A 27,030-nucleotide genomic window follows, 5' to 3' on the forward strand; every position below is an offset into this window, starting at 1 on the left:
AAAATTTAAGCAACTGGATAGTGGCAGGAATGTTTAAAAAAGGGAATGTTTTTGAATTTTGGAAAGTTCAAGAGAAATCCCCTAAAACATACAAAATTAGCAGGCCCTGTACCAAGCAGTCTGCTGCAGTACCCTGTTTTAATCTCATCGCAGTTCCAGGGTGGCAATAGCATCACCATTTGTCATTCAAGTAACAACAGGAAACCAGGCCCACGTGGGCTGCAGTGGCAAGAGGAGTGGGGCGAGCTCCAGGGCTCCCACCAGGCTCCAGAGCTTGACCTCTGTGCAAATCTCACTGTCTTTTCCTGCATAAGCCTCCTTCTGAGGCCCAGGCGGTAGCGCCCACAGCTCCAGGCTCTCACCTGCATGCTGAGAGCTCCTCCACATTGGGGGGAATGTGGAGGAATTTCCCAGTACCACTGGGAAAGTAGCTGAGTGCCTCTAATTGGCCCATGGAGGTCACATGCCCACCCCTGGCCGCCCCCAGGGGCAAGTCACAAGGTTTTCTGACTAGCTGAAGCTGGCCACCTGTCCCTCCCAAGACGGGTCCCCAGGCTACTCCTGGAGGATGCTGAGGGAGAAGCAACAAGATCCCCTTTACAGCTCAGGAGCCCATGGTCTAGGAAGATAAAGTGACTTGCTGAAAATCAGACACGTAGAAATAAGTCTAGGTTGACCTTAGGTCTACTTGCCACACCCATATGTACCTGTTTAGCACTAGAATTTAACAATGCAAAAAGACCCTTACTTAACTTCTAGATATAACACCAAGTTGAAACATAACAACACTGCTTCATTATGAATTTAATTTGGCTAACAAAAAAAAATCGTAACCTATTTTAAATATGCTTTTGAAAATTTCAAAAAGGAGTTTCCAGTTTAGAAAATTCATTTCCACTAAGAAAAAATTAGAACCCTAAGTGGAGTTTTATTGTCTTCTTTCATAGATATATCCAAAATTTATGTTAATTTTTAAGTCCTTGGTGATCAATGACTACTTTCCAATCTACCTTGGTAACTTTTTCAGATTTTGCTTTCCAGGAAATTTAAAAAAAAAATTTACATTTACATTTTTTGTACTGTCATATTTTATTCCAATTAAAGTACAAGAAAGTTAAATTAACAAAATAAAGTCACTGTTGTTTGAAAGCAGAAGAAAAAACTTCTACTGACCATGATGAAATATGAGTTAGTAGATTTAAACAACTCAAAAATCAGATGAAAAGCGTAAACTGGTGGTTTGCAGACCTCGACAGCAGGCAGCACAGGACTGTGGTCCTAAGGAAAGGCTGTTTCAGCAGCCTGTGGAGTTTCCGGGCCACAATGCAAACAGGCCCTTGTAGTGGAGTTGAGCACACAGCTCGGATTCCAGGGGCCAGGAGGGAAGACCTGTGGAGACTGCTCCGAGGTCTCCTGGAGCTCCTCTAGGTCTTCACCTGAGCACGCACCAGCTCAGGCCTGTGGGGATCGACCCGAAGCCCGGACAGCCCGGGCACTTCCTGGGGCATCTGAGGGCTGTGGCCGGTGGGAAAGCAGCCCTGGGCGCAAGCCTCTTTCAACAGCTCACACCAGCGCCCACAAGGCCTGGCACAACCGAAACTCCCAGGCACCCACAGGGGACAGAAGACCCACAGAAACAGGCCCAGCAGTCACACAGAGGCAGGTGCCGATGCAGACAAGTCATCAGAGGCCCGGGACAGCCCAGAGTGACCGACAGCACAGCGGAAGGCACGGGTGACCAGACCCAGTGACCGACAGTGCAGCCGTGGACATGTGTAACAAAGACATGTGTGACCATGCCAGGTGAGTGACAGGACAGCTTCGGACACAGGTGGCCAGGTCTGACAGTACCATCACGGCAGGCGGGTAGCAGGCCTTGCAACCCTGCACACCCACGGACCTGGCTGACCAGGCCCTGTGACCCAGCGTAACCACAAGGGTGACCAGGCCCTGTGACCCAGCCTAACTGCGGCACTAGTGGACCAGGCCTGTGGCCAGGCGACGGCTGGTGCACCTGTAGACACCTGTGACCAGGCCCTGTGGCTGATGACACGGCGGCGGGCAGGCGACCCAGCGGTGGGCGGAGGGCGCGCGGACCCTGGAGGGTAGGTCGGCGGGGCGCGCGAGCGCGCAGGCACAGCCTGGACCCCGAGGGGCCCGCGGCGCTGGGGACGCTCGCAGCCGACCGCAGCGTACCGCCTCACGGGTCCCCGCGCGCTCCCCGCCACACTGGCCAACGGCGCGGCCCCGCGACGCGCTGGCGTGGGGTCGTTGGCGCGACGCGCGGGGAGAGGTCGATGCGCGTGCGCAGCGGCGGTGTCCGGCGCGCGTGCGCGCTGAGAGGAGAGCGGACCGGTGGTGGGGGGGGGGCATGCGCACCGCGGCCTGTGCCCAGGCGGCGGTTGCTACGGCAACGGCAAGCGCGGCCGACGTACGGCGCGGCCGTGTGGCCGGGGCCCGCGCGGTTCACTAGCGACCAGCGCCTGGCGGCGTCCAGGTCGTGCATTGCGCGGAGCTGGCGGCGACCGCCGCTGCCGTACAGCGTTAAGGCGCGGGGTCCTCCACGGCCCGGCTCTGGGCCCGCCCTCGACGCCTGGGGACTGGATGAGAACCTCCTTCCTGGTCTCTCGATGCAGTGACCGAAGGGACAAGGAAAGGTGACAGCACAACAGGAGGGTCCGCCTGCGCTGCCGCTCTCCTGGGTGCCGGTCCTTCGAGAGGCTGCCCAGTGCCGGTGACCGGCCCAGCCCCGGCACGTGCCGGCAGCCGCCGCCCCCGGACGCGCGGGAACGTGCCCCTGGCTCGGCGCTGGGCCTCGGAAAGGCGCGCTGCCCAGAGGCCCCTGGGGAGGAGCCGGGACCACGGGCCGGTGCCGGGCACCCGGCTGCCTCCTAGATGAGCGAGCAGCCCAGCGTGGCGGGGAAGGCGGCGGTGTGCGGGGCCACCAGGCCTGGCAGGGTTCCTCTTCCCTCCAGAGTCTAGCTGCCTCTGTCTCCCGAGGAAGGAACATGCCCACTCGTCCCGCCCCTGGTGCGACTTGTTCCCTTCTGTTCTTCAGACCTCAGCTGTAGGAGGGTTTCCTTTACTAGTCCTAGTTCTCTGATTTGGTCTGAAGTTTTGTGGCATTTATGTCTTATTTACCAGTAGCTTGTTCTTGTTTATTTTAAAATGTTCTCTCAAAATCAATGGGGAACTGCTTGGGGATAGGACTGAGGTATTGACTGGTTTAATTCCTCCCCTTGCTCTTATCAGTTCATTATCAAAGACTTTTTTTTTTTTTTGGTACTGGGGATTGAACCCAGGGATACTCGACCACTGAGCCACATCCCCAGCCCTATTTTGTGTTTAATTTAGAGACAGGGTCTCACTGAGTTGCTTGGCACCTCCCTTTTGCTGAGGCTGGCTTTGAACTCAGCATCCTCCTCCCTCAGCCTCCTGAGCCACTGGGATTATAAGCATGCACCACCCGCCCAACATCAGTTAGACTCTTAATATGTATGTTCCCACAAAATCCATAAGAGCTCTTTATGTACACTCTGATTTTCTGTTCGCTGTGTTTTTTGCAGCAGAATAATGAAAGCAAGGTGATATGGTTTGATGATAGGATTTGTTGAAGCCAAGTCACAACTTTTCCTGATTCAGCATGCTAAAACATAAGGTACACCATCCTTCTTAAAACATACACACGCTTTTACTCATGGGATATATTTTAACTCCGCCTTTTGAGAATGTACAAATAGTATTTGGTGTTTCAGTGAGGAATCGTGAGCAGAGAGGAGAAGCACATGGTGTGGGGCACTGGAAGGTAGAGACAAGTGTTTCTGACAGCTGCCCAGGCATCCTGTATGGGGAACTCGTCCATAGGAGAAATGTATTTTGACCAAAAAAAAAAATATATATATATATATATATGGGGGGCTGGGGTTGTGGCTCAGTGATATAGCGCTGGCCTAGCATATGTAAGGCACTGGGTTTGATCCTCAGCACCACATAAAAATAAGTAAATAGAAATAAAGTTATCATGTACCTACAACTAAAAAAAATATTTTTTAAAAAATGCACTGAAGTGCAAGATGCTCTTTAGGATTTGCCTGGAGTCTAATTTAATTAGTATGAAACAGTAGGTTTGTTTAGACATGCATAGGTTTATAGGTCATAATGAATTTATTTACACTATAATTAAGGCTTTAATAATCAAATAAGCAGATATTCCTGTTGTTAACCTTGCTGATGAGCCTGGGGTTGGCTCTGGTATAGAAGCGATGGCTCGAGTTCCTTTGCCAGGTGATTCCATCTCCCGTGCCATCAAGGGCCAGGCCTCATGTTTCTTCCCAATGATACATTACACAGTGCTGTTGTAAATGAGACCTTTTTCCTATTTTTTAGGATCACTCATCTAAAAAAGATAACTTAGCAATCACTGCGGTTGCTTTACAAGATCACATTTTACATGACCTTCAACTTGGAAATCTTTCAATAGCAGATAATTCTAAGACAGAAGTACGAAAGAAAGAGAACAAGGCAAAATCTCTGAAGAGAGATGCAAAAGCAGTAGTAGATACTGGACTTAAAAAACCCACGCACAGCCCCAGGGTAGAAGATCCGGAAAGAGAGTACGTTCTTGATCCCACACCACCGCCGCTGACTTTAGGTAAGCTGATCCGACCGTCCCCACACTGGCTGGTTAGCGCTGATGAACCTGCTGAGTTTAGTAATGGAGGGTTTTTGATACAGAGATCCTGTGCTTACCCAGAAAGGTGTGTATGTATTGAAGCTTACAAACAATGAGGGACAATTTGAACAAGAACATAAAGACAGTAATACTTGGTAGAATGAGAATAAAAAACAGCAGATTGGAAGAAATACCCATTAATCCATACCAATAAATAATTGAATAAATAAATTTTGTAAAAAAAATTCCTGAGAGTGGAATGACAACTAATTGCAGCTGCCAGGGTGATAGAAAAACCTCCACTTGGTGACCACCACAGGAATGGTCAGCAGCAGAAAGGAATTCAGGGAGAACCATGTGCGGACGGTGGACACTCAGATGGAAAGGCAGTAACACAGTGACCTCGGCACACAGCACCTTCACCCAGCAAATTGTACCAGTAGAGACTCGACTTCGTGTGCCTCCTGAGAAGAGGTGACTTCACTCTGGGCGCTCTTGCCCAAAATGCACATCTGAATGTGACCATGAGGAAACCTCAGACCCGGATTTCCTGCCAGCACTCTTCAAAAGCCTCCAGAGAAGCAGAGACCTAGAAACTCCCAGATGACAGGAGACTACAGGGACATGATAACTGAACACAATGTGACATCCACTCCGAGATCAGGAAAAGGACATCAGTGAGACAGTGAAATTTAAATGAGGTCTGTCGACTATGCAGTCCAACCCATCTGAGGAGTGTGTTCCCAGACCCCCATGGGTGCCTGAAGTCACAGATAGTATGGAACCCCATATGTAGTGCTTTCCTCCTATACACACAGACCGATGATGAAGTTTGGTTTGCACATTAGGCACAGTAAGCGGTTAGCAGCATGAACAGTAACAGAACAACCGTTACCATACCCCGTGATAGAAGTTAAGTGGACATGTCTCTCAAAATACTGTCCTGTACTCACCCTAATCTCATGATTAGCTGAAGTGAGTGACGTTCCTTGACACAGCCCTGGGCCACATTGGTGTCAGGAGCGTCGTCTGCTTTGGGTGACGGCAGATCCTTGAGCCCTGATGATACCGATGGCTGGGGAGCTCCACGGTTGACAGTTCTTTTTGCTGAACCCTTTGGAGAGTGCTGTAGTGGGAAGTGGTGGCCTCTTTCCTTTTAACTCACTGAGCCATTGCTGTGGGGGTTGGTGACCACTTGAGTGCTGCGTTGCGTGGGAGGACATAGTTCACACTCTCGTCCTTGAGTGTCCTGCCGTGTAAAGCACTTTAGTGAGTTTGGGTGATGTCCATGCTGCTGGTTCTGCTCCGTTTCTTCCTCCTCTTCCTCTGTCCTTCCACGTCACTGCACGGTGGCAAATGCTTCTCCATCTCCTTGTCTTGCTGCATGAACAATTCTCCTGACTTCGCAGCCGTTCCCAGGAAGCCTTTTAAAACATCCTCCACTTCACTCCCTAAGTTCTTCCAGCGGAGTCTTCCAGCTCTGCCCCACGTCCAGAGTAGGGTCTGCATCACTTGCCAGTCAGAGGTGGTCCCACAGCAGGCACCGGGACCGGTGACGTCCTGATCCTGTTCATTGGGAAACTTGTTGGAATGAGGCTTTGCTGAGTCCTCTTGTGGCTTTTGTTTCCAAGTCACTTTCTGTTTTAATTAATGTACTTTCGTAACATGTTTTAATAGAAACATGGAACAGGTGGTGTCTGAGATGAAATAGAGCCTTGACCTTGTCATTTTCACAGCAAACAGATTCAGGATGACCAGGTGCACTGCCTGTCATTGATAAGGCTTTAAATTCCAACCCTTCCTGTCCGTGTAAAAGGGCAGCAGCGTCTTCCTTGGCAGGCAGTCTCGCCCGCAGTTTCCATGCTTTCAGTCCAAACCTGTCCCTGAATCATCCCTCAGGTGCAGCGAGTGAGTTGGTGCCCCTTGTTGCAGGGGACCCCTTGCTGAAGGCTTCACGGGCTTCAGGCTTCTGCTGCAGCTTGCTGCTGTCCTTGGAACATGTTCCTGTCTTCCACCCACAAGTATTTTAAACCTTTTCCATCTTAACTAGGCCCCTGGGATGCACTGTGGCTGTGACTTCTGCAGAGGTGTGATGGTGAAACTGGACTGAGAGACAAAATGTGATTCTCTGCTTCTGATGGTGGGGGAGGCCTGTGACCTCTGCTGCTGAGAAAGCCTGTTTTGTGTTGGCAGCTAATCATGGCAGGGGGTGTCTGCCGGCACCCACTCCGAGGGGCATGCCCAGCAAAGCCAGATTCTTCTCTACTACGCGTGTTGAAGTTCTGTGCTGTAGTAGTAAGTGTGGGCTGTGCCCTCCAGTGTTGCAATAGACCCCAAAGCTCACTACAACTTCTTTCTGACTTATTGTCTCTCAGGACAGTGGAAGGCACGGGTTAAAGGAGTAGGGTTTATTTAAGTGAGAATGATAAAAACAGAACTCTTGCAGGACAAGAGGGGACCCCAATAGGTTGCCACCTAGTATGCTAGTATAGGGATTTGTAGGGTTTGGAAAAGTGCTAATGCTATTGTTCCAAATTTATGCTTATCAGGATTTGGGAAAAATATTGGTCCAAATTCATGCTGACAGGTTTTGGAAAAGTGCTACTGCTGTTGGTGAAGCTGAAGTCTGAACTGCCATTCGGGTCTGCCCCACTTGTACTTCCTTGATGCTCCTCGGAGTTGGGAGGTGGGAGGCTGAGGCTGCAGGATGGTGGATGCTTGGGGTTCAGGGTGCAGTGCTGTGCAGAGCAGGTGTCTGCACCAGGCCTGGGTTGGGCTGCTAAGGCACGGCAGGTCGGCACACCCTGGCTTGCCACGGCTCAGGCTCATTGCACCGCAGCTGGTATGGCGGGCTCTGTGCAGCCGTGGCCCATGATCACCACACACTATCCAGTCCACCCTGCTGGATTGTTCCACTGCTCTGGGACAGAGGCTTGGCTTCAGTGGCAAAACTTGCATGAATTTTATTTTTCCTTCTGCACAATTTCATGGATAGAAGATTTTGTTCTTACCATAGATATTAGCAACCTCATTGTACAGTTTTGTTTTCATGTTGTCAAGAATTTTCACCCTTTCACTTAAAGGAAACACTTTACAGCTTTTCCTTCATGTATTTGAATTGCCAGCATCACAATTCTTACATTTTGGAACCATTACTAACATAAGCATTGCAATACTGCAAGAGTTGATCCTGAATACCAAGATAGTGACTAAGGGTGGGTAGTGTATACTGTGTGGATACTGTGGACACAGGGATGGTTCATTTCCCAGGTGGATGTGGATTGAGACAGTGAGGTTTTATCATGCTACTCTAAATGCCATGCAATTTTGAAACATTATTTCCATAATTTTCCACTCAGTATTTTCAGGGGTGGTTGACTATGACTAACTGAAACCTCAGAAAGTGAAATTGCAGATAAGGGGGACTGCTGTAATTGACAGATCATGTCAACATTGATGTCCTGGTTTTGATTGTTGTGCTAGGGTTATATGCTATGTTATTTTGTGGTTAAGGACATATGAGAATTCTTTCAGCCTTTCATAAATCTGAAATGATTTTAAACTGAAACAAAGATTTTTTTAAAAATGATGAGCATGGAGAATAGATTTGGTTGGAGTGTTGTGTCCTGATGCAGGTGGATGGACACAGGGTTGTGCAGGCCTGTGGGTTGGCATGTCACCAGGCAGAGCCGTGCCACGGGGCTCTTTGCATGTCTGCTTGGAGAACATGGTTGGTCCGGCAGCCTGCTGAGGCTTGGAATGACATCACACAGTGTATCAGTGGACAGCGCCGGTGCATGTAGAGCTTATTTAGATGGTCAGCTAGATTCAGCATGGTCAGTCTTAAAAATTTCATCAGGAAAGATTTATATTGGACATCAGGAAGAACTTCCCAATATGGAAAATAAAAGTGTGAAAGAGAGTGAATGAGCAGAACACTGTACTTCACATCAGGTACAAACTCACCCACACCCACCTCACATGGCCTTGGGCTCCTGTCTCTTCACTCTGACTCTCTGCAGTTCTCTGTGATTCTACCTACAGACCTCCTGGGATCCGACCACTGTGATGTCTTCCGTCTGACCCTCCTTCTGCCTTATCTGCTATTGTATAATAAATCCATTTCATTTCAGCTGATGCCCTGTCCATTGGTTTTTCACCTTACTGTGTTTTGTAAAATGTTTTAGTTGTAGATGAACATAATACTTTTATTTTATATGTTTTTAATCTGGTGCCAAGGATGGAACCCCGTGCCTCACACGTGCTAGGCCAGCGCTCTGCCCCTGAGCCCCAGCCCAGCCCACTTGTTGGGTTTTGGGAGACTGAAGAATCCCTCCCACTCGGAGCTCGCGGGGGTTTTCTTTATCTGCCTTTAAAGCTTTGTCTTGCACATTCCCATCTCCCTCCCGCCTCAGCTGATCCTGTTCATTGGGAAACTGGTTGGAATGAGGCTTTGCTGAGTCCTCTTGTGGCTTTTGTTTCCAAGTCACTTTCTGTTTTAATCGATGTACTTTTGTAACGTGTTTTAATAGAGGTAAGAAAAGGCCCTTCTCCTGCTTCCCCTGAGGGTCGTACACAGTTCTGCTGGAGATCTTGACGCCTTGGTTGGTGGAGGGGGAGTAACACATTGGTAGAGATGGGATCTGCTCCACAAATGTGGGGACTCTGTTGTCAGTGTCAGCCATCGGTCCTCGACCCCGGGGTTTGCTGAGTAAGCTGCCAGGTCTGCAGGGGTGATCACTGTCTCTTCCCCTCCACTTTTCTGCCCTCTTTTTCCGCTTTCGTCTCTTTTTGCTCTGGCCAGGATTTTCTGAACTGCGTTAGATGTAAGTAGTGATTCTTGGCATTTCCTCTTGTGTCTAACACAACTTCTCAGATTATATGAGGTTGATTCTATGTTGTTTTTCTGGTCAGCCTTTAAAAATGGAGCTTCCCTTTACACAAGTTTCTGGAGTTTTTTAAAGTCATAAATAGATGTCCTTTATTAACTGCTTTGGGCTTGAAGCTACTGAGATGCTCTTGCTGAGTTTCCTCCTTTGTGAGTCACCCTGATAGACTGGCAAACCTTGTGAGAGTCGAGTGGCGCCCAGTTGTGGTGCTGTCCGGCCATGGTGGATGCTGCACCTAACACTTGCCCAGGAGCTCACGCCTGCGGCCATGGCCCTCGCTGGACCAGGCATGTCTGTGTGCCATCCTTGTCTCATGGGATGGTGGAGGTCACACTAGCGTCCCTCTCTTCAGTACCCCAAAATAACATGAAATAGGATACGTTCCTGAAAGCCCTGGGTGCCTCACCTGCGAAGCCATCAGGCCTGAGCCTCCGTGGCTCCTTTCTGTGGTGGGTAGGGAGCAGTCGTCAGTTCAGATGTGGGCCACTGCAGGTGTGGAAGGACCCACTAGAGGGGCGAGTCTTGAGAAGGTGGGGTCAAGTTCGCCAGGACAGCCTTTTCCCTGCCCTGCCACCTTGGGGTGATGGCAGTGACCTGAGTGGACCCAGAGGTTTGTTTCAGAGCCAGGTCCTAGATGGCAGGGGGCAGGCTGGAAAGGCCGGGGACACTTCACCTGACATGAGTCACTGTACTTTGGCGTCTACAGATGGACAAGGGAGGGCCAGGCTGCCGTGGCATGCTCAGAGCCTTGACTCATCACAGCTGGCTCTGTAAGCAAGACAGGAGAAAGCTCCCGCCGTGCTGTGGCTCCTCCTGTGCCCCTCACCCTGCCGCCCCCACTCGGCGTCACCTTGGTGGAGCAGTCTTTGGTTGTGTTCTACAGAACCTTACTCTCCCTTCTGTCTGCCTTCCTCTGGAACGTGTTTGGGATGTCCCTTCGCCCTCCTGTCCCCGCAGGGTGAGCTCGCCTTACCCACTCCCAGCCCTCGGTGGAGGGCATTTCCACTGCGAGGTTTCCATGGCCCAGAGCTCCCTCTGCACTGGGAGGAGTCCTCTGTCAGGCCTCCCGCTCGGGGTCTGTGGACGTCTCTCTGGCCTCCTTCTCTGCAGAGCCCTCGTGGGCTGATGTCCATCACTCTTCTGCACAGGGCGTGGAGGGACGCCAGCGTCCTGCCCAGGTGTGCTGCTTCTCCACGCCACGCGCTTCCCGTGGTGCATGCGCCCAGGTCTGACGGAGCGGATGCCTGGTGGGTGCTCAGGCAGTGCTGGACAGGGAGTCCCAGGCGGGGATGAGTTGGCAGGGCAGATGTGTGGTTGCTGCACCCTTGTCACGGTCACTGGGGGCAGAAGCAAGTCAAGGTGGAGGAGGAGGTGCTGATGGCCGTGGGTAAATCAGGCAGGACACAGTGAGGAAATTTTTGAAAAAATTAGTACCCTTCAATTTCTCTTCTATAAAATTAAATATCCTGCTTGCCTTGTAGAATTATTGTGAATGCTAAGTAAGATATGGGAGGTTCTTTGTAAAAAATATAAATCACTATTGATAATGTAAGGTACCACAGTGACACATGCACGCCTGTGTTCGTAGCAGCACAGTTCACAACAGCCAAACCACGGAACCAGCCCAGGGGTCCGTCCACGGATGAAGGTAAAGAAAACGGGGTGTATGTCCACAATGGAGGTTTTTTCCTTCCATAAATAAGAATGAAATTACACCATTTGCAGGAAGTTGGATGGAACGGGAGACCATTATGTTAAGTGAAATAAGCCAACCTCAGAAGGTCAAGGGTTGTATGTTTTCTCTCATATGAAAGATAGAGAGGAAAAGGGAAAATAAAGGTGGGGCTGCGGGGGGGCTCATTAAAAACTGAAGGAAGAGCAGTAGGAAAGGAAGGGATGGGGGAGGAGGAGGGGAGGAAGGGAAATAGTGGGGAAGGATATTGGCCAAATTGTGTTGCAGTGCTGTGTGCATGTAGGACCAGGAACAGCCCCACCACTGTGAATGATCACAGTGCACCAGTAAAAATGATCACCAGCGCAAGTCTAGGGAATGTTTAACCACTGAGTTCTCCGCCTCTGTGGAAACAGCATCGTGTACTGTTCATGGAGTGTGAGCCACGAATGCACTGCCTGTCCTTACTACCATCATGGGGGGGCGGGGGGGGGGTCCATACTCTAATCATCACCCTCGTTTTTCGTTGTCTTCCCTGCAGCCCAGAAGCTGGGCCTCATTGCGCCTCCCCCGTTGCCACTGTCCTCAGAAGAATGGGAGAGTGTGAAACAGAGGTCCGTCCTGCACGGGGACTCCATGCAGCCATGCCCCATATGCAAGGAGGAGTTTGAGCTGCACCCCCAGGTGCGTGGCATGCAGAGGAGCAGGTCAGGCTAGGGGCTGCCTTCTCGTCACAGTGAGCCGAGCTGGACGCGCGTGGGATGCCAGGCCAGGCCTGCTCTTTCCAGCCCCGTCCTCCCCTGACCCTTAGAGACGTTCCCCATGTGGCCAGTCAGAGGTGTGTGTGAAGGAGCAGACAGCCTTGTGAGGCAGGTTGTGATTTACTGAATGATGCCAAGTCTCAGAGCAGGAGCATGCGAAACAGGAAGTATTCCGTTGCGTGAGCAGAGATGGCAGGTGGAGGGTGCAGGGAGGCCCGCGAGTCCCAGGGCAGGGGAATGGGCACAAAGGGACTTTAAGTTATTTTGTGAACTGAGTCATAAGAGAGGAGAGAGACTGTGTTTGAATGCCTTCAAAGAACTTGGGGGAGAACCCTAAGAAGGCCGTATCCTTTCATCTCGACTCTTGAACCTGTGGTGCGTGAGCAAGGATCCCACCTGGGTTTGTAAATGGCTCGTGACCAGTGGCCCACTCTGCCTGCTGCTCTGTCGCCTCTGGGGAGCCAGACTCAGGCTCCCAGAGCGTCCTTGGTACTGACGACTGCCCTTCAGGGACTGTCTGCTGGCCGCAGCACCCTGCTCCCCCAGGACAGACCAGCAGCTGCTCTCAGAGCCAGCGTGGACCCTGGCCTGAGGAGCTCCAGGCTTCCCTGACACCCTGGCACATAGTCTCTAGGGTTAATTTGCTTCAAAAAGTTTAATTATCAACAAGTAAGTTCACAATCATTAGACTTTTGTTCTTCACTAATTTAATTTGCAGGTTATTTGAAACATGCTTATTATATTCCAGTTCTCTATCAGGACCTAATCTCACATACGTGAGTTGAGCATTTTAGAAGAGAGTTTAGAACAACAGATTGCCAGGTAGGATGATTTATAACTCAGTGCTGAGTGTAGCAAGAGAGTTAATAAACCCACGGGGATCTTCCTGGCCTCAGCAACCTCTTTCTTAATTACCCTGTGAACATTTAGCCTGATTGTTCATATGAAGATGGAAAACTCAAAATTAAGTATCTTAAAGGGTGTCAGGGTACATCCTGCCCAATATTTCTTCCATTCTGCTCTTCGTTTCTCACTAAATTCTATTATTTTTGTTTATTTTGCATATCTAATCATTATTTCCATGTTAGCATTTTCCCAACACTTTACCATTTCAGAGGGCCTTCTGGTCAGGCTCACAGTTCTGAGGTGGGCACATGCCCACTTAGCAGATGAGGCAGTAATCTAAGTGCTCCACAGGCCAACTGGGAAACATGGGAGAGCCCAGCTAGAATTCAGTCCTGACTTCTAGGCCACTTTAGTCTGTTTACTATCAATCATTAATTTTTTATATCACCAGATGTTTGCCAGTAACGCATATTTGTGGACGTTTACATCTAGAAGTATAATATTTTAAGTCTAGAGAAGTATAGTGTTATTTATTGTTGGTCAATCATCTGTTAATAAAACACCTGATTTTTCTACCAAGAGTGAGTAATTAAGTTCTCGGATGATTTTAAGCACAAATTTATCCAATTTAGACTTATTGTTGACAGGAAGCATCAAGGAAAGGTTTTAAAACTTTCTGAATTCTCTATTTCTTCCTTTGTTCCTATTTAAGAATCATGGCATGAGTGAGGGCAAGGAGGACGGGGCTCTTGAAACAGAGCCTCCCCGCCTCCCAGGGCCTGCATCTGAGACTGGGCCTCCCAGGGCCGTGGGCACTCAGAGACCACTCCTGCTGGTCTCTCTGCTTTTCTTTACTGGGGCTAAGCTCATGTCCTTTGTCCCAGCACATCACTTTTGGTGGGGAATATGGGTCACAGAAAGGTAAGGTTTTCTTGTAAGCACTTTCCCCCACATTTACAAAAGAAAAACTGGGGCTGGGGATATACTCAGTTAGTAGAGTGCTTGCCTCACACGCACAAGGCCCTGGGTTCAACCCCGAGCACCTCAAAAAAGGGAAAAACTGATTCCTTTATCTCTGTGATTTCTTGGTATTTAAGTCTCTCAGATTATATTTCAATAAAGCTGTGATTAAAAGTTAAGTTGGACAAAGCATTCCTCTGCTCCTTCCCACAAGACCTCGCCCTGTGGACGTCTGTCCCTCTCAGCCCCCATCTGCCTGGAAATAGCCCTGTACCCGGCGGCCCCACCCCTAAACCCACTCATCAGCAGGGCAGGCATGAGGCCTGGCTGCCGCGGGGTCACTAGCCGTGTTCTCCTGTGGCCCTGAAACAGAACGGTGTCAGTGACAGTCTGCCTTTCAGTGTCCCAAGTGTAATGCGGCTGCCCTGTAGGCCCTGACAGTCGCCCTTGTAAGGATGCTGTGCTGACTGGCCCCTCTGTCTCCCGCGGACAGGTGCTGCTCTCCTGCTCCCACGTGTTCCACAGGGTGAGTCACCCCCGCCCCGCCACACTGCCCCCAGCAGCTTGCTCATCATCTTAGAGCGTCCCCAGAGTTAGCCCTCTGTTTTACCCATGATCACCACTTGGAGTTAGCACTGTGACTGTAGGCCACACTGCAGTCCATCCTGTTTTGAAAGCCATGAATTTTATGTGACAAAAGAACCACAGACATTTGTGCAACAGATTGTCGCAGTGAGGCACATCAGGGTGAGTGACGGACAGCGTGATTCCTGCCGTGGTCTCCGAGGCCAGGCCGTCTTGTACATGGCTGCTGGCCTTACCACCCATAGGTTTTCAGGAGGTTTTGATGTCTCTGCATGTGTATTCTTGTAAAAAGTCATTTTTGGAACAGGTTTCATGAGGAAGGTGTTGACATCTGATGAAACTCCTTCACTTCATAGTCTAAATTGGACTAAGTCTCATAATTATGAGAGAATAGAACACTATAATTATATTAGAAGTAAAAATGTTGTTCATAAGTAATTACTCATAAAATGTTAAATGAAATCTTTTTTGCAGGCATGCCTTCAAGCTTTTGAAAGGTTCACAAATAAAAAAACATGTCCTCTCTGTAGAAAGAACCAGTATCAAACCCGAGTGATCCATGATGGGGCCCGTCTGTTCAAAGCCAAGTGTGCTACCAGGTAAGAGCTCTGCCCAGCTGTGGCCAGCGTCCTGCCAGGTGAGGCGGGTGTCTGGGGCCCCACCTGCTAAGCCTAAAAGCAGAGGGCTTCATGTCTCTGCTGGGTCCTGGTCACCTTGGTCTCCCTTGGGCCTGGCTCAGCACAGGGCTCACAGAAGCACTGAAATGTTTGTGGAAGTCACTTTAAGGCAACAGCGAGCAAACCTGTGTGTTGTAGGATCCAAGCCTGCTGGAGAGGCTACGTGGTTAGAAAGTGGTACAGAAGCCTGAGGAAAGCAGTGCCTCCCACAGATGCCAAGTTAAGGAAGAAGTTCTTCGAAGAAAAGGTAGGCATGGGTCGTTCCTCTCCAATGGTCTCTGTGTGCAGGTGCTCACACCCGGTCCGTAGAGCCAACAGGGGCAAGAGAACTTCGAGGCTTAGTTCATTTTTTAGGGTGTTTAGACGAGTGAAGGCCTGAGAAAACCTACTCTCCTCAGTGGCTCTCCAACCTTGATCATAAAACAACAACAGGTTAGACTGCAAGCAACTTTCGCTTCCCCATTTGGAAACTGGCTTGAGTTTTCACGTCCTGGTAATTCTAAGGGAAGCAGAAGCCAGAGCTGGGAAGGAAGACGGCAGCTCTCTGGCTGGACGCCCCTGGGCTGTGGGCCCCCGGATTGCAGCACGCAGAGCTTCGTACTGCTCTTTACTTCTATTTTTTACTGGGCTGGGGGGGGCGCTTATTTAACAATTTCAATGATTTGTGCCTTGTAACAAAGGCCAGGCATGGCAGAGGGGAGGGTGCCCCCAGACCCGGAGCCCACCCGATCCTGCCTTCTTTGTTCGGCCTGGTGGGCACAGGCAGGTCACAGGTGCTCCCAGGCCTGTCTCCTGTGTGTGACAGGAGAGGGATTTCAGCTTGCAGTGTCAGTCTGAGCCCTGGACAGGTGTTCACGGAGGCCTCGCTCACAGCAGCACTGGGAGTTCCCACTGTGCACATGGCGTGCTGTCCCAGCTGATGTGCATGGGAAGGGCTTTGGAGCTACTGACACTCTGTGCCTTAGTCAGCTTCATCCGCTAAGCTAACACCACCACAGCGCCCTGTGATCGGCTCTCTGCTGAGCTCCTTGGACTCCCACTTGGACTAACGCGAGGTGGGAGCACGCCTCCCTGTCTGGGGCAGTCCCCTTCCCCATGTGCCCTGGGCCTGGGGCATGGCATAGTAGATCTTTTGCTTTAGGGATAAGGTCTGGGCTCATCACGGCCTGCTGCCAGGTTTCATGTGACTTGGTGTGACCTTGGACGAAAGCTCAGTGTCCTTGTACCTCAAGTGCGGCTTCAGAGACCCCTTTGTTACCTGAGTCATCCCAGAACCACACATGAGTCCTGCAAGCCCTGGCCTCGGGGACGCTAACACAGGATGATCTTGTTCTAATACTGTGCCTCGTCACCTAAGTGTCTGTTTCACAACACAGATGTGAGTGAGGGTAACAGAGCGTCCCATTGCTTACTGTGGTGGACTGTGCTGTCCCTCTTGGCCTGGGTCCCAGGCTGTGGGAGGTGGGGCCCTGCAGAGGGGAGTAAGGAAGATTGAGGTCCCACTGAACGGGGAGGCAGGGATGTCTGAGGAAGGGCCACCGTCTGGTGCCAGACCCTCCCCTGCTGTGTGCCACTGGTGGAGAGAAGCTTTCCACCTGCCCACACTGCCTGGTTCTTTTTCAGACATCCCCATTCACAGAAAACACAGCAAATGGGCAAAAGTTCTGACAGGTACTGGATAAAGACTGTGTGTGGCCTCTGCTTCTCTCGGCAGCCCGTCCTTTCTTGTGCAGAGAAAGCAGCAGCCACCTCTTTCTAGGTCTCTGCTCTGGTGCCCGCCCCGGGCCCAGGTTGCAGTGGCAGCCACGTTTGCAGCTTTGCAGGCGGGAACAGGTCGGGGCGCCGTGGGTCCAGGCGGTGGCTCTCTGCCCACATGGAGGGGTGCTGTAGCGGGTGTTCTCCCGTCAGTGGATGTGGTCTCCCCTGTGGCTTCCGTCTTCTTGAGCCCACCTTCTTGTGCGTTTTGCAGCAGCAGTCCACGGTCAGGCTTCCCCTGGGCCACTCCCCCACGGTCACGCTCCCCCTGGGCCACTCCGCACGGTCAGGCTCTCCCTGGGCCACTCGCCACGGTCAGGCTCCCCCTGGGCCACTCCCCACGGTCAGGCTCCCCCCTGGTCCACTCCCCACGGTCAGGCTCCCCCTGGGCCACTCCCCACGGTCGGGCTCCCCCTGGGCCACTCTCAGCGCTAGGTTTCTGTTCGTTTATCTGCGATGGACCTCACTGTTGCAGTGCGTAGGTTCCAGGTGACTACTGTCCCAGAGGCAGGAAGGAGCACACGTACGTTGCACGAACTGGTGTGACCGGCCTGGTCTGCACTTGGGGCTGAGATGACCCTGTAAAGTTTGCCAGCTGACAAGAACCCGAGAGGCACAGTCCCTGCCGGGTGTGTGCCCCTGCACTGGGCTGGGGGCAGAGGGTTAGGGACAGCAGGAAATGCCCCCTCACAGTGATGGCATGTGCCCGCCGCACAGGAGACCCCCGTGCTCCCTGCACCCCGCGCTCACACCTCTGTCCTGCTTCCTCTCCACAGCCCCGTCTGCCGTGGCACTGTGCTACTCACCTGGGCCGGTCCCTGGCAGAGGGGCTTGCTGGAGCAGGTTCTGAGGGAGGCCTGGCCCCTTGTCATGTGGAAGGGAGGGCAGGGTAGGGCTGTGTGAATTTGGAGCACTCTGAGGTCCTGCCAGAGCTCGTGCACACACAGGAGTGTCACGAGTGTCCTGGGAGATCTGCTTTAGACTCCTGACCAGTTCAGAAACCCGCGAGCAGCCAGCCCTTGGTGCTGCAGTTCTCACACCTCCTTTCTGAGCACTGTCCCCTCCCCTGGCCTTAACACATGAGGACTTAAGTCAGGGAGGTGTTCCTGGGGCGAGGTCAGGCTCCGTGTTCCACAGGGTCCTCCCAGCTCCTCAGCCGCTGTCCCAGTCACAGGACTCCTGCAGTGGGGCATTCTTCCTACCTTTAAGACTTTAAGGCTCCATCAGAGTCCTTCCCTGAGCTACAGAAACACAAGGGACCGTTAGCCTATAGTTTAAAGGTCAGCCTGTTCAGGAATCTGAGGGCTCTGAGGGCCTTACTGAATTCACCATGACCAAGGCGTCCTGTGACTGGGCTGAGGGTGGCTCAGACTATCTGTTTGATGTCATCTCTGGGTGTGTCCATGAGGACACAAGCAAGATTAGCATCTGAGTCTGTAGAATTAGAGAAATAAGTCACCCTTCCCAGCGAGGGTGGGCAGTAGCCAGAGCAGAACAAAATGGCGGAAGAAGGACAATCACCTGGAACAAATAGTTAAAACAAAAAAATGGACTCGGCAGCTCAGGAGGCTGAGGCCAGAGGACCACAGTTTTGAGGCCAGCCTCAGAAACTTAGCAAAGCCATAAGCAACTTAGAAAGACCCTGTCTCAAAATAAAAAGGGCTGGGGATGTGGCTCAGTGGTCAAATACCTCTGTGTTTAATCCCTGCTACCAAAACAAACAAATGGAGACAATGTGTTTGGAGGAAAGCATTACAAAATGAATTCATGATCTGAGAGAGAAAGGACTTTTCTGAATGTGTTTTTGCATAAGCCATTAAGGAAATGATAACAAGATAAAATTTCAAAACTTCTTTATAGGGGGATAAAAATTAAAAGATGACCACGTCAGGGAAATGTCTGTGAGCATACATGTCCTTAAACATTTCCGTAATACACTGTGACAAGCAGTCTGCAGAAGAGGGACTGCGGTACAAGCTACGGTGGGGGGTGTCCAGCCTTCCTGTGGTTAAAACGAAAGGTAAGAACCCACCTCACCAGAGAGGCAAGAACTGGAAAGCAAGGTGATGATGTTCCAGCCCAGAGGCAGAGGGGGAAGGGACGTCCTGATGACCGTCCCTGGAGTGCTCAGAGGTTGCTCATACATGCCCGATACAGCCACATTTCCAAAGAGGAAGAGCACGAGCTACCAGAGAGGCTCCCACTGAGGATACCTGGGTGACCACTGCACAGCAGCCACAGAGCCCCAGGTAGACGTGCAGAAAGGAAGATTTTCAAGATAAGTGGAAAAGCAACGTGTGGAATATTTGATAGAATTTTTTAAAACATAAATGAGAAAAAAGTGAATCTGAATAATCTTTAGGACAATATAGTAGCGATCTTAACAGTAGTTTTCTGTACAGAAAAATGGGAAGACGAGGTCAGGAAGAGAATTACCTTTTGTTTAAGCCTTTGTGGACTTTCTGACCTTATACACACAGTGTGAATTTTGCTTCCTTCATCAAAAATTATCTGTAGAGAAAATTTGTGTTCTCTGCTTTTTCTGCTTGGTATATTTCTATATTAAATAAAAAAATTATCTAATGTTAAAAACTATTCCAGCAAAAGTCAGGAAAAGGGAAAAAGGCAGCAAGGAAGGGTGATCAATAGAAGGTAAGATGACAGAGTAAAACAGCAGTAACAGACATGACCGGGACAGACTTCCCTGTCTCATAGCAAACTCTTGGAGAACAAAATGAAACAAAAATGCTCCGTATAAAGGCATGCTCACCACAACCATGCCAGCGACCAAGACGAGATCCCATGAAAATCAAAATAGCATAATTGAATGTTAAATAATGTATTTTGAAATTTAAACTCTAAATTCTGATGTTCATGACCAGAATACCAGTCTTATTTGGTGAATAGCTAAAGCTATTCTTAGAGGCAAATTAGTAGTGTCAGATAGAATTATTACTAAGCACAAAATATTAACAATAATGAACCACTCGTCCAAGTCAGAAATCTGGAAAACAACACTGAACTTTCTCTTAGATGAAGGAAGTAGACAATATAAAGATAAAATAGATATTAGGAAAAAAGCAAAGCTGGTGGATGAGCTGTATTTGGGGGGAATACTTTGAGACAAATATGTCACCAGAGTTTAAAAATACTATAAAACCATTTCATGGGACCCAAAGCCCGTGGTTCTGGCACACACACACGGCTCTCAAGCGGCTTAGCAGAATCACCTATCAGCACCTCTGCAGAACTCCAGACTGTGCCCCACTCCCACGCAGGTCACTCGGCTGCTGCCTACTCACAGCACAAGGTCATCACCCAGCTCCCCCCACCTCACTAGACACCCCAGTGCTGCAAGCAGACCAAATCCATCTTGGAAAAACCTTTCTCGCCATATTTGGTGGGTGTGGCTATCAGATCAGGTCTCCATCTGAGCAGCATATCGTCCTATGCCCGACCCTCAGTTCATCGTCCACCGCCAGAGACTATAAACCTTTTTATGAGATTACTGATTATATTTTAAATAATAATTGATCCAACATTTCTGGACATTGAGACCAAACTGTACATGTCTTAATAACAACAGTTTGTTCATAAGTGATGCATTGTTGATATTGGGATCTGTTAACATCGTCCTTCCCCACAAAGGAGGGATCTTGGAACCCTACACGAGCACTACAAATCTATAGGGTGAAAACAATCACACACCAGACCCACAGAGGTGGAAAGGAAGACACATGAACAATATGAAAAGATAAGGGAAGAAAGTGCCACAAACAAATTAAACAACACATCATTAGAATCATTGGCAGCTACAGCAGAAAAAAAATGACAGAAAAAGATTTCAGGATATACATGGTTAAAATGTTCTGTGAACTCAAAGAAACATAAGAGAACAAATACAGGCAGTGAAAGATCACTTCGACAATGAGCTACATAAACAAATCCAAAAAGCAAAATATCACCTCAACAGGGCAGTAGAGGTTCTATAAAAACACCAAACAGAAATACTTGAAATTAAAGAAATAATAAACCAAATTAAAAACTCAAATGAAAGCATCACCAACAGAGTAGACCACTTAGAAGATAGGACATCAGACAGTGAAGATCAAATAAATCGTCTTGAAAAGAACATAGACCACACGGCAAAAATGATAAGAAACCACGAGCAGAACATTCAAAAAATACGGGATAGCCTAAAAATACCAAATTTTAAGAGTCATTGGGATAGAGGAAGGCATAGAGGTCCAAACCAAATGGATGAACAATCTATTCAATGAAATAATATGAGAAAACTTTCCAAACATGAAGAATGAATTGGAAATCCAAATTCAAGAAGTCTACAGGACGCCAAATGTGCAGAATCACAACAGATCCACACCAAGGCACATAATAATGAAAATGCCCAACATACAGAATAAGGAGAGAATTTTAAAAGCCACAAGAGAAAGGAATCAGATTACATATAAAGGGAAAACCAATTAGGATAATGGCAGATTTTTCAACACAGACCCTGAAAGCTAGAAGATCCTGGAACAACATATATCAAGCGCTGAAAGATAATGGGTGCCAACCAAGAACTTGTATCCAGCAAAACTAAGCTTTAGATTTGAAGATAAAATAAAAACCTTCCACAATAAACAAAAGTTAAAAGAATTTATAGCTAGAAAAACCAGCATTACAAAATTTCCTTGGCAAAATATTTCATGAAGAGGAAATGAAAAATAACAATGAAAATCAGCAGAGGGAGGTATACACTAAAGGAAAAACTATCAAAGAGGAAAACCAAGTCAAGTAAACAAATATGGCTGGGAATACAAATCATGTCTCAATAATAACCCTGAATGTTAATGGCTTAAACTCACCAATCAAAAGACATAAGCTAGCTGATTAGATTAAAAAAAGACTCAACAATATGCTGCCTTCAGGAGACTCATCTGATAGGAAAAAACATCCACAGACTGAAGGTGAAATGTTTGGAAAAATCATACCACTCACATGGACTGCAGAAGCCAACAGGGGTTTCCATCCTTGTATCAAAGTAGACCTCAAGCCAAAGTTGATCAAAAAGGATAAAGATAGACATTACATACTGCTCAAGGGAACCATATACCAACAAGACATATCAATTATAAATATATATGCCCCAAACAATGGAGCAGCTGTGTTTATCAAACAAACTCTTCTCAAGTTCAAAGAGTCAAACTGACCTCAACACAGTAATCTTGGGTGACTTTAACACACCTCTCTCACCACTGGATGGATCTTCTAAACAAAAGTTGAATAAAGAAACTATAGAACTTAATAACACAATCAAAAATTTAGACTTAACTGACATATATAGAATATTTCAACCTGCATCAAGATACACTTCTCAGCAGCACATGGATCCTTCTCTAAAATAGACCATATATTATGCCACAAAGCAACTCTTAGCAAATACAAAAAGTAGAGATACTACCATGCATTTTATCAGATCATAATGGAATGAAATTAGAAATCAATGACAAAATAAAAAACAAAAATTTCTCCATCACCTGGAGACTAAACAATATGCTACTGAATGAACAATGGGTTAAAGAAGACATCAAAGAGGAGATTAAAAAATTCTTAGAAGTAAATGAGAACATAGACACAACATATTGCAATCTCTGGGACACTATGAAAGCAGTAATAAGAGGAAAATTCATTACATGGAATTCATTCCTTAAAAGAAGAAAAAGTCAACAAATAAATGACCTCACACTACATCTCAAAGCCCTAGAAAAAGAACAAGCCAGCAGCAAAAGCAGACTCAGAAGGCAAGAAATAATTAAAAATAGAGATGAAATCGAAACAAAAGAAACAATTGAAAAAATTGACAAAACTAAAAGTTGGTTCTTTGAAAAACTAAATAAGATTGACAGACCCTTAGCTACACTAATAAAGAGAGGGAGAGAGAAAACTCAAATCACCAACATATGCGATGAAAAAGGTAATATCACAACAGACACTACAGACATACAGAAGATAATTAGAAATTATTTTGAAAATTTATACTTCAATAAAATAGAAGACACTGAAGGCACCGACAAATTTCTTAAGTCATATAATTTGCCCAGATTTGAGTCAGGAAGATATACACAATTTAAACAGATCAATATCAAGTGAGGAAATAGAAGATGCCATCAGAAACTTACCAACCAGGAAAAGCCCAGGACCGGATGGACACACAGCAGAGTTCTCCAAGACCTTTAAAGAAGAACTAATACCAATACTCTTCAATTTATTTCAGGAAATAGAAAAAAGAGGCAGTAATTCCAAACTCATTCTATGAGGCCAATATCACCCTGATCCCAAAACCAGGTAAAGACACATCAAAGAAAAGAAAACTTCAGACCAATCTCTCTAATGACCATAGATGCAAAAATTCTCAATAAAATTCTGGCGAATTGAATACAAAAACATATCAAAAAGATTGTGCACCATGATCAAATGGGATTCATCCCAGGGATGCAAGGCTGGTTCAACATATGGAAATCAATAAATGTAATTCATCACAATAATAGACTCAAAGAGAAGAATCATATGTTTATCTCGGTAGACACAGAAAAAGCATTTGACAAAATATAGCACTCCTTTATGTTCAAAATACTAGAAAAACTAGGGATAACAGGAACATATCTCAACATCATAAAGGCTATCTATGCTAAGCCTGAGGCCAACATCATTCTATATGGAGAAAATTTGAAGGCATTCCCTCTAAAAACTGGAACAAGACAGGGATGCCCTCTTTCACCACTTCTATTCAACATAGTTCTTGAAACACTGGCCAGAGCAATTAGACAGATGAAAGAAATTAAAGGGATATGTATAGGAAAAGAAGAACTTAACTTAGCACTATTTGCTGATGATATGATTCTATACCTAGAAGACCCAAAAAATTCCACCAGAAAACTTCTAGAACTAGTAAATGAATTCAGTAAAGTAGCAGGATATAAAATCAACACCCATAAATCAAAGGAATTTCTGTATATCAGTGACAAATTCTCTGAGAAGGAAATGAGGAAGACTGCCCCATTAACAATATCCTCAAAAAAAAAAAAAAAGATACTTGGGAATCAACGAAAGAGGTGAAAGACCTCTACAGTGAAAACTACAGAACCCTAAAGAGAGAAATCAAAGAAGACCTTAGAAGATGGAAACATATACCTTGCTCTTGGATAGGCAGAATTAATATTATCAAAATGACCATACTACCTAAAGCACTATACAATTTAATGCAATTCCGATCAAAATTCCAATGGCATTCCTCATAGAAATAGAAAAAGTAATCATGAAATTCATCTGGAAAAATAAGAGACCCAGAATAGCAATCCTTAGAAAGAAGAGTGAAGCTCTACCAGACCTTAAACTATACTACAGAGCAATACTAACAAAATAGCATGGTATTGGCACCAAAACAGACTCATAGACCAATGGTACATAATAGAGGACACAGAGACTAACCCACAAAACTACAATTATATTAGACAAAGGTGTCAAAAACATGCATTGGAGAAAGGATAACATCTTCAACAAATGATGCTGGGAAAACTGGAAATCCATATGCAACAAAATGAAATTAAACCCCTATCTCTCACCATGCACAAAACTCAAATGGATCAAGGACCTCGGAATTAAACCAGAGACTCTGCGTCTATTAAAAGAAAAAGTAGGCCCTAATCTTCATCATGTGGGATTAGGCCCCAACTTCCTTAATAAGACTCCCATAGCGCAAGAATTAAAACCAAGAATCAATAAATGGGATGGAATCAAACTAAAAAGCTTTTTCTCAGCAAAAGAAAAAGGTGAACAGAGAGCCTACATCCTGGGAACAAATTTTTACCCCTCGCACATCAGATAGAGCACTAATCTCTAGGGTATATAAAGAACTCAAAAAGCTAAGCACTGAAAAAACAAATAACCCAATCAACAAATGGGCCAAGGACCTGAACAGACACTTCTCAGAGGAGGACATACAATCAGTCAACAAATACATGAAAAAATGCTCACCATCTCTAGCAATCAGAGAAATGCAAATCAAAACCACTCTAAGATAGCATCTCACTCCAGTCAGAATGGCAGCCATGATGAAGACAAACAACAACAAGTGCTGGTGAGGATGTGGGGAAAAGGCACACTCAGACACTGCTGGTGGGACTGCAAATTAGTGCAGCCAATATGGAAAGCAGTATGGAGATTTCTTGGGAATCTGGGAATGGAGCCACCATTTGACCCAGCTATCCCTCTCCTCGGTCTATACCCAAAAGACTTAAAAACAGCGTACTACAGGGACACAGCCACATCAATGTTTAGAGCAGCAAAATTCATAATAGCTAAACTGTGGAGCCAACCTAGATGCCCTTCAGTAGATGAATGGATAAAAAAAATGTGGAATATACACACAATGGAATTTTACTCAGCATTAAAAGAGAACAAAATCATGGCATTTGCAGGTAAATGGATGGAGTTGGAGAAGATAATGCTAAGTGAAGTTAGCCAATCCCAAAAAAACAAATGCTGAATGTTTTCCCTGATATAAGGAGGATGATTTATAATGGGGTAGAGAGGGGAACATGGGAGGAATAGAAGAATTCTAGATAGGGCAGAGGGGTGGGAGGGAAAGGGAGGAGGCAGGGGATTAGCAAGGTTGGTGGAATGTGATGGACATCATTATCCAGAGTACATGTATGAAGACTCGAATTGGGTGTCAATCTACTTTAGGTACAAACAGATATGAAAAATTGTAGTATATATGTGTAATAAGAATTGTAATGCAAAAAAAAAAAAAACAAAGTACATGAATAAAGACATGAATTGGCGTGAAACATACTTTATATACAAAGATATGAAAAATTGTGCTCTGTATGTGTAATAAGAACTGTAATGCATTCCACAGTCATGTATTTTAAAAAATAAAATCAATTTAATAAATTTTTTAAAAAACCATTTCATGAAACGGAATGCAGACATACAGAAAAGGAGGGTACCCAGTAATCATTTTAAAATTAGAAGGCTATTTTTTATAACTTTATGTCATTAAAGCTGAAAATGTAATTGAAATCATTTCCTATAAAAATAACAAACATAGAAATAAATTTAAAATGACAGAAAAATTGTAAGCATCCCAATTTTTATTGATAAGACATCAAAATTTAACAGCCGTTCCTAATCCTGGCAGTCAGCACCAGAGCCAGGTGAGATTTCCTTGTGACAAAGTCTGTGTAGGAGACTAAAGGCACCTGTTTCCCATGGTGAAGCCCTAGAGATACAAAACGAGCCCCCTGTCAGCGCACCTGGCCAGGCTTTGCTGGAAAGCAGCACGGGAGACAAGACAGTGCCCATGTTTATGGGTCAACACGTAGCACATTTATGAAAAATAGCAATAATCAGAAATAAAACTCAATGAGAAATGATCACTTTCCTCGTAGTTGACACCAAGACCAAACTGAAAGAGGAAGTGCATGGCTTAAGACAGATTTTCTTCTAATGAAATAAAAGACTTGCATAAAATGGTGAATGCAAACAAAAGTGTCTGTTTTCTCCAGATTATATGAACTCCGTATCCTTTTTAACTCACCAAAGAGTAGGCTTGACCATGCACTTGGAATTTTACAGGTGAATTCTAAAGATTATCTCATCAAGTACAAAGAGCTAAACATTTTTTAGAAGATTAATGATCCTTGCTAGATATCTATCTATGCATCTATCTATCTATCTATCTATATGTTTGGCAACTAAGATTCTTATGAAATAATAGAAAATTGATAAGCTGTAGAAAGTTGCATGTATCAGCCTAGAGGAATTCTTAGTCTGCATTCAGGGACATTTCAGGTGAGTTGAGAAAGGCAGTCCATGTAGGGGGGAAAGGGAGCATCCCTTCACACCACCTCCCCAGAAGAGCGTCACGTGCATTAGCACTTGAATAAATGAAATGTCCGGAGCCAAGGACAGCTTCCTGGGTGCTGTGCTTTGTTAGGCAGTGGCGTCACCAGCCAGCATCCTCACGGCAGAGGATGGAAGAGCCTGTGTTCAGGGGCCCTGCGTGGTGGTGCCCCTGCTCCAGTAGGCTGGTACCAAGGAAGGGGTGCAACTGGTCCTTGGCAAGGCAAAGTGGTCATCTTTATTTTTAGCAAGATAATAAAAGTAAGTTTTAGTAAAAGTGGAATATTTCTTTATGTACCAATGTTTG

The 27,030-nt window shown here is 46.9% G+C and overlaps 1 protein-coding gene across 4 annotated transcripts in view; it reads left to right on the forward strand.

Annotated features, from left to right (window-relative positions):
- The first annotated feature begins 2,434 nt into the window (after positions 1 to 2,434).
- The window catches only part of Rnf32 (ring finger protein 32), a 34,993-nt gene continuing 10,397 nt past the window's right edge, over positions 2,435 to 27,030 (forward strand). Inside the window, exons 1-7 of one of the 4 annotated variants that reach the window (XM_046455167.2) lie at positions 2,435 to 3,030; positions 3,567 to 3,658; positions 4,387 to 4,651; positions 11,775 to 11,917; positions 14,294 to 14,326; positions 14,860 to 14,984; positions 15,201 to 15,309. In XM_046455167.2, coding sequence (XP_046311123.1) covers positions 3,644 to 3,658; positions 4,387 to 4,651; positions 11,775 to 11,917; positions 14,294 to 14,326; positions 14,860 to 14,984; positions 15,201 to 15,309 — 690 coding nt within the window. In that variant the 5' untranslated portion in view covers positions 2,435 to 3,030; positions 3,567 to 3,643. The remainder of the gene's footprint in view (positions 3,031 to 3,566; positions 3,659 to 4,386; positions 4,652 to 11,774; positions 11,918 to 14,293; positions 14,327 to 14,859; positions 14,985 to 15,200; positions 15,310 to 27,030) is intronic. The other 3 variants (XM_058582870.1, XM_058582869.1, XM_058582871.1) reach the window with 3 other exon arrangements.

This window comes from Marmota monax, unplaced genomic scaffold (assembly GCF_021218885.2).
Source record: "Marmota monax isolate L192 unplaced genomic scaffold, Marmota_monax_Labrador192_F-V1.1 WCK01_AAM20220418_F8-fsc00226, whole genome shotgun sequence".
Lineage (NCBI taxonomy): Eukaryota > Metazoa > Chordata > Mammalia > Rodentia > Sciuridae > Marmota > Marmota monax.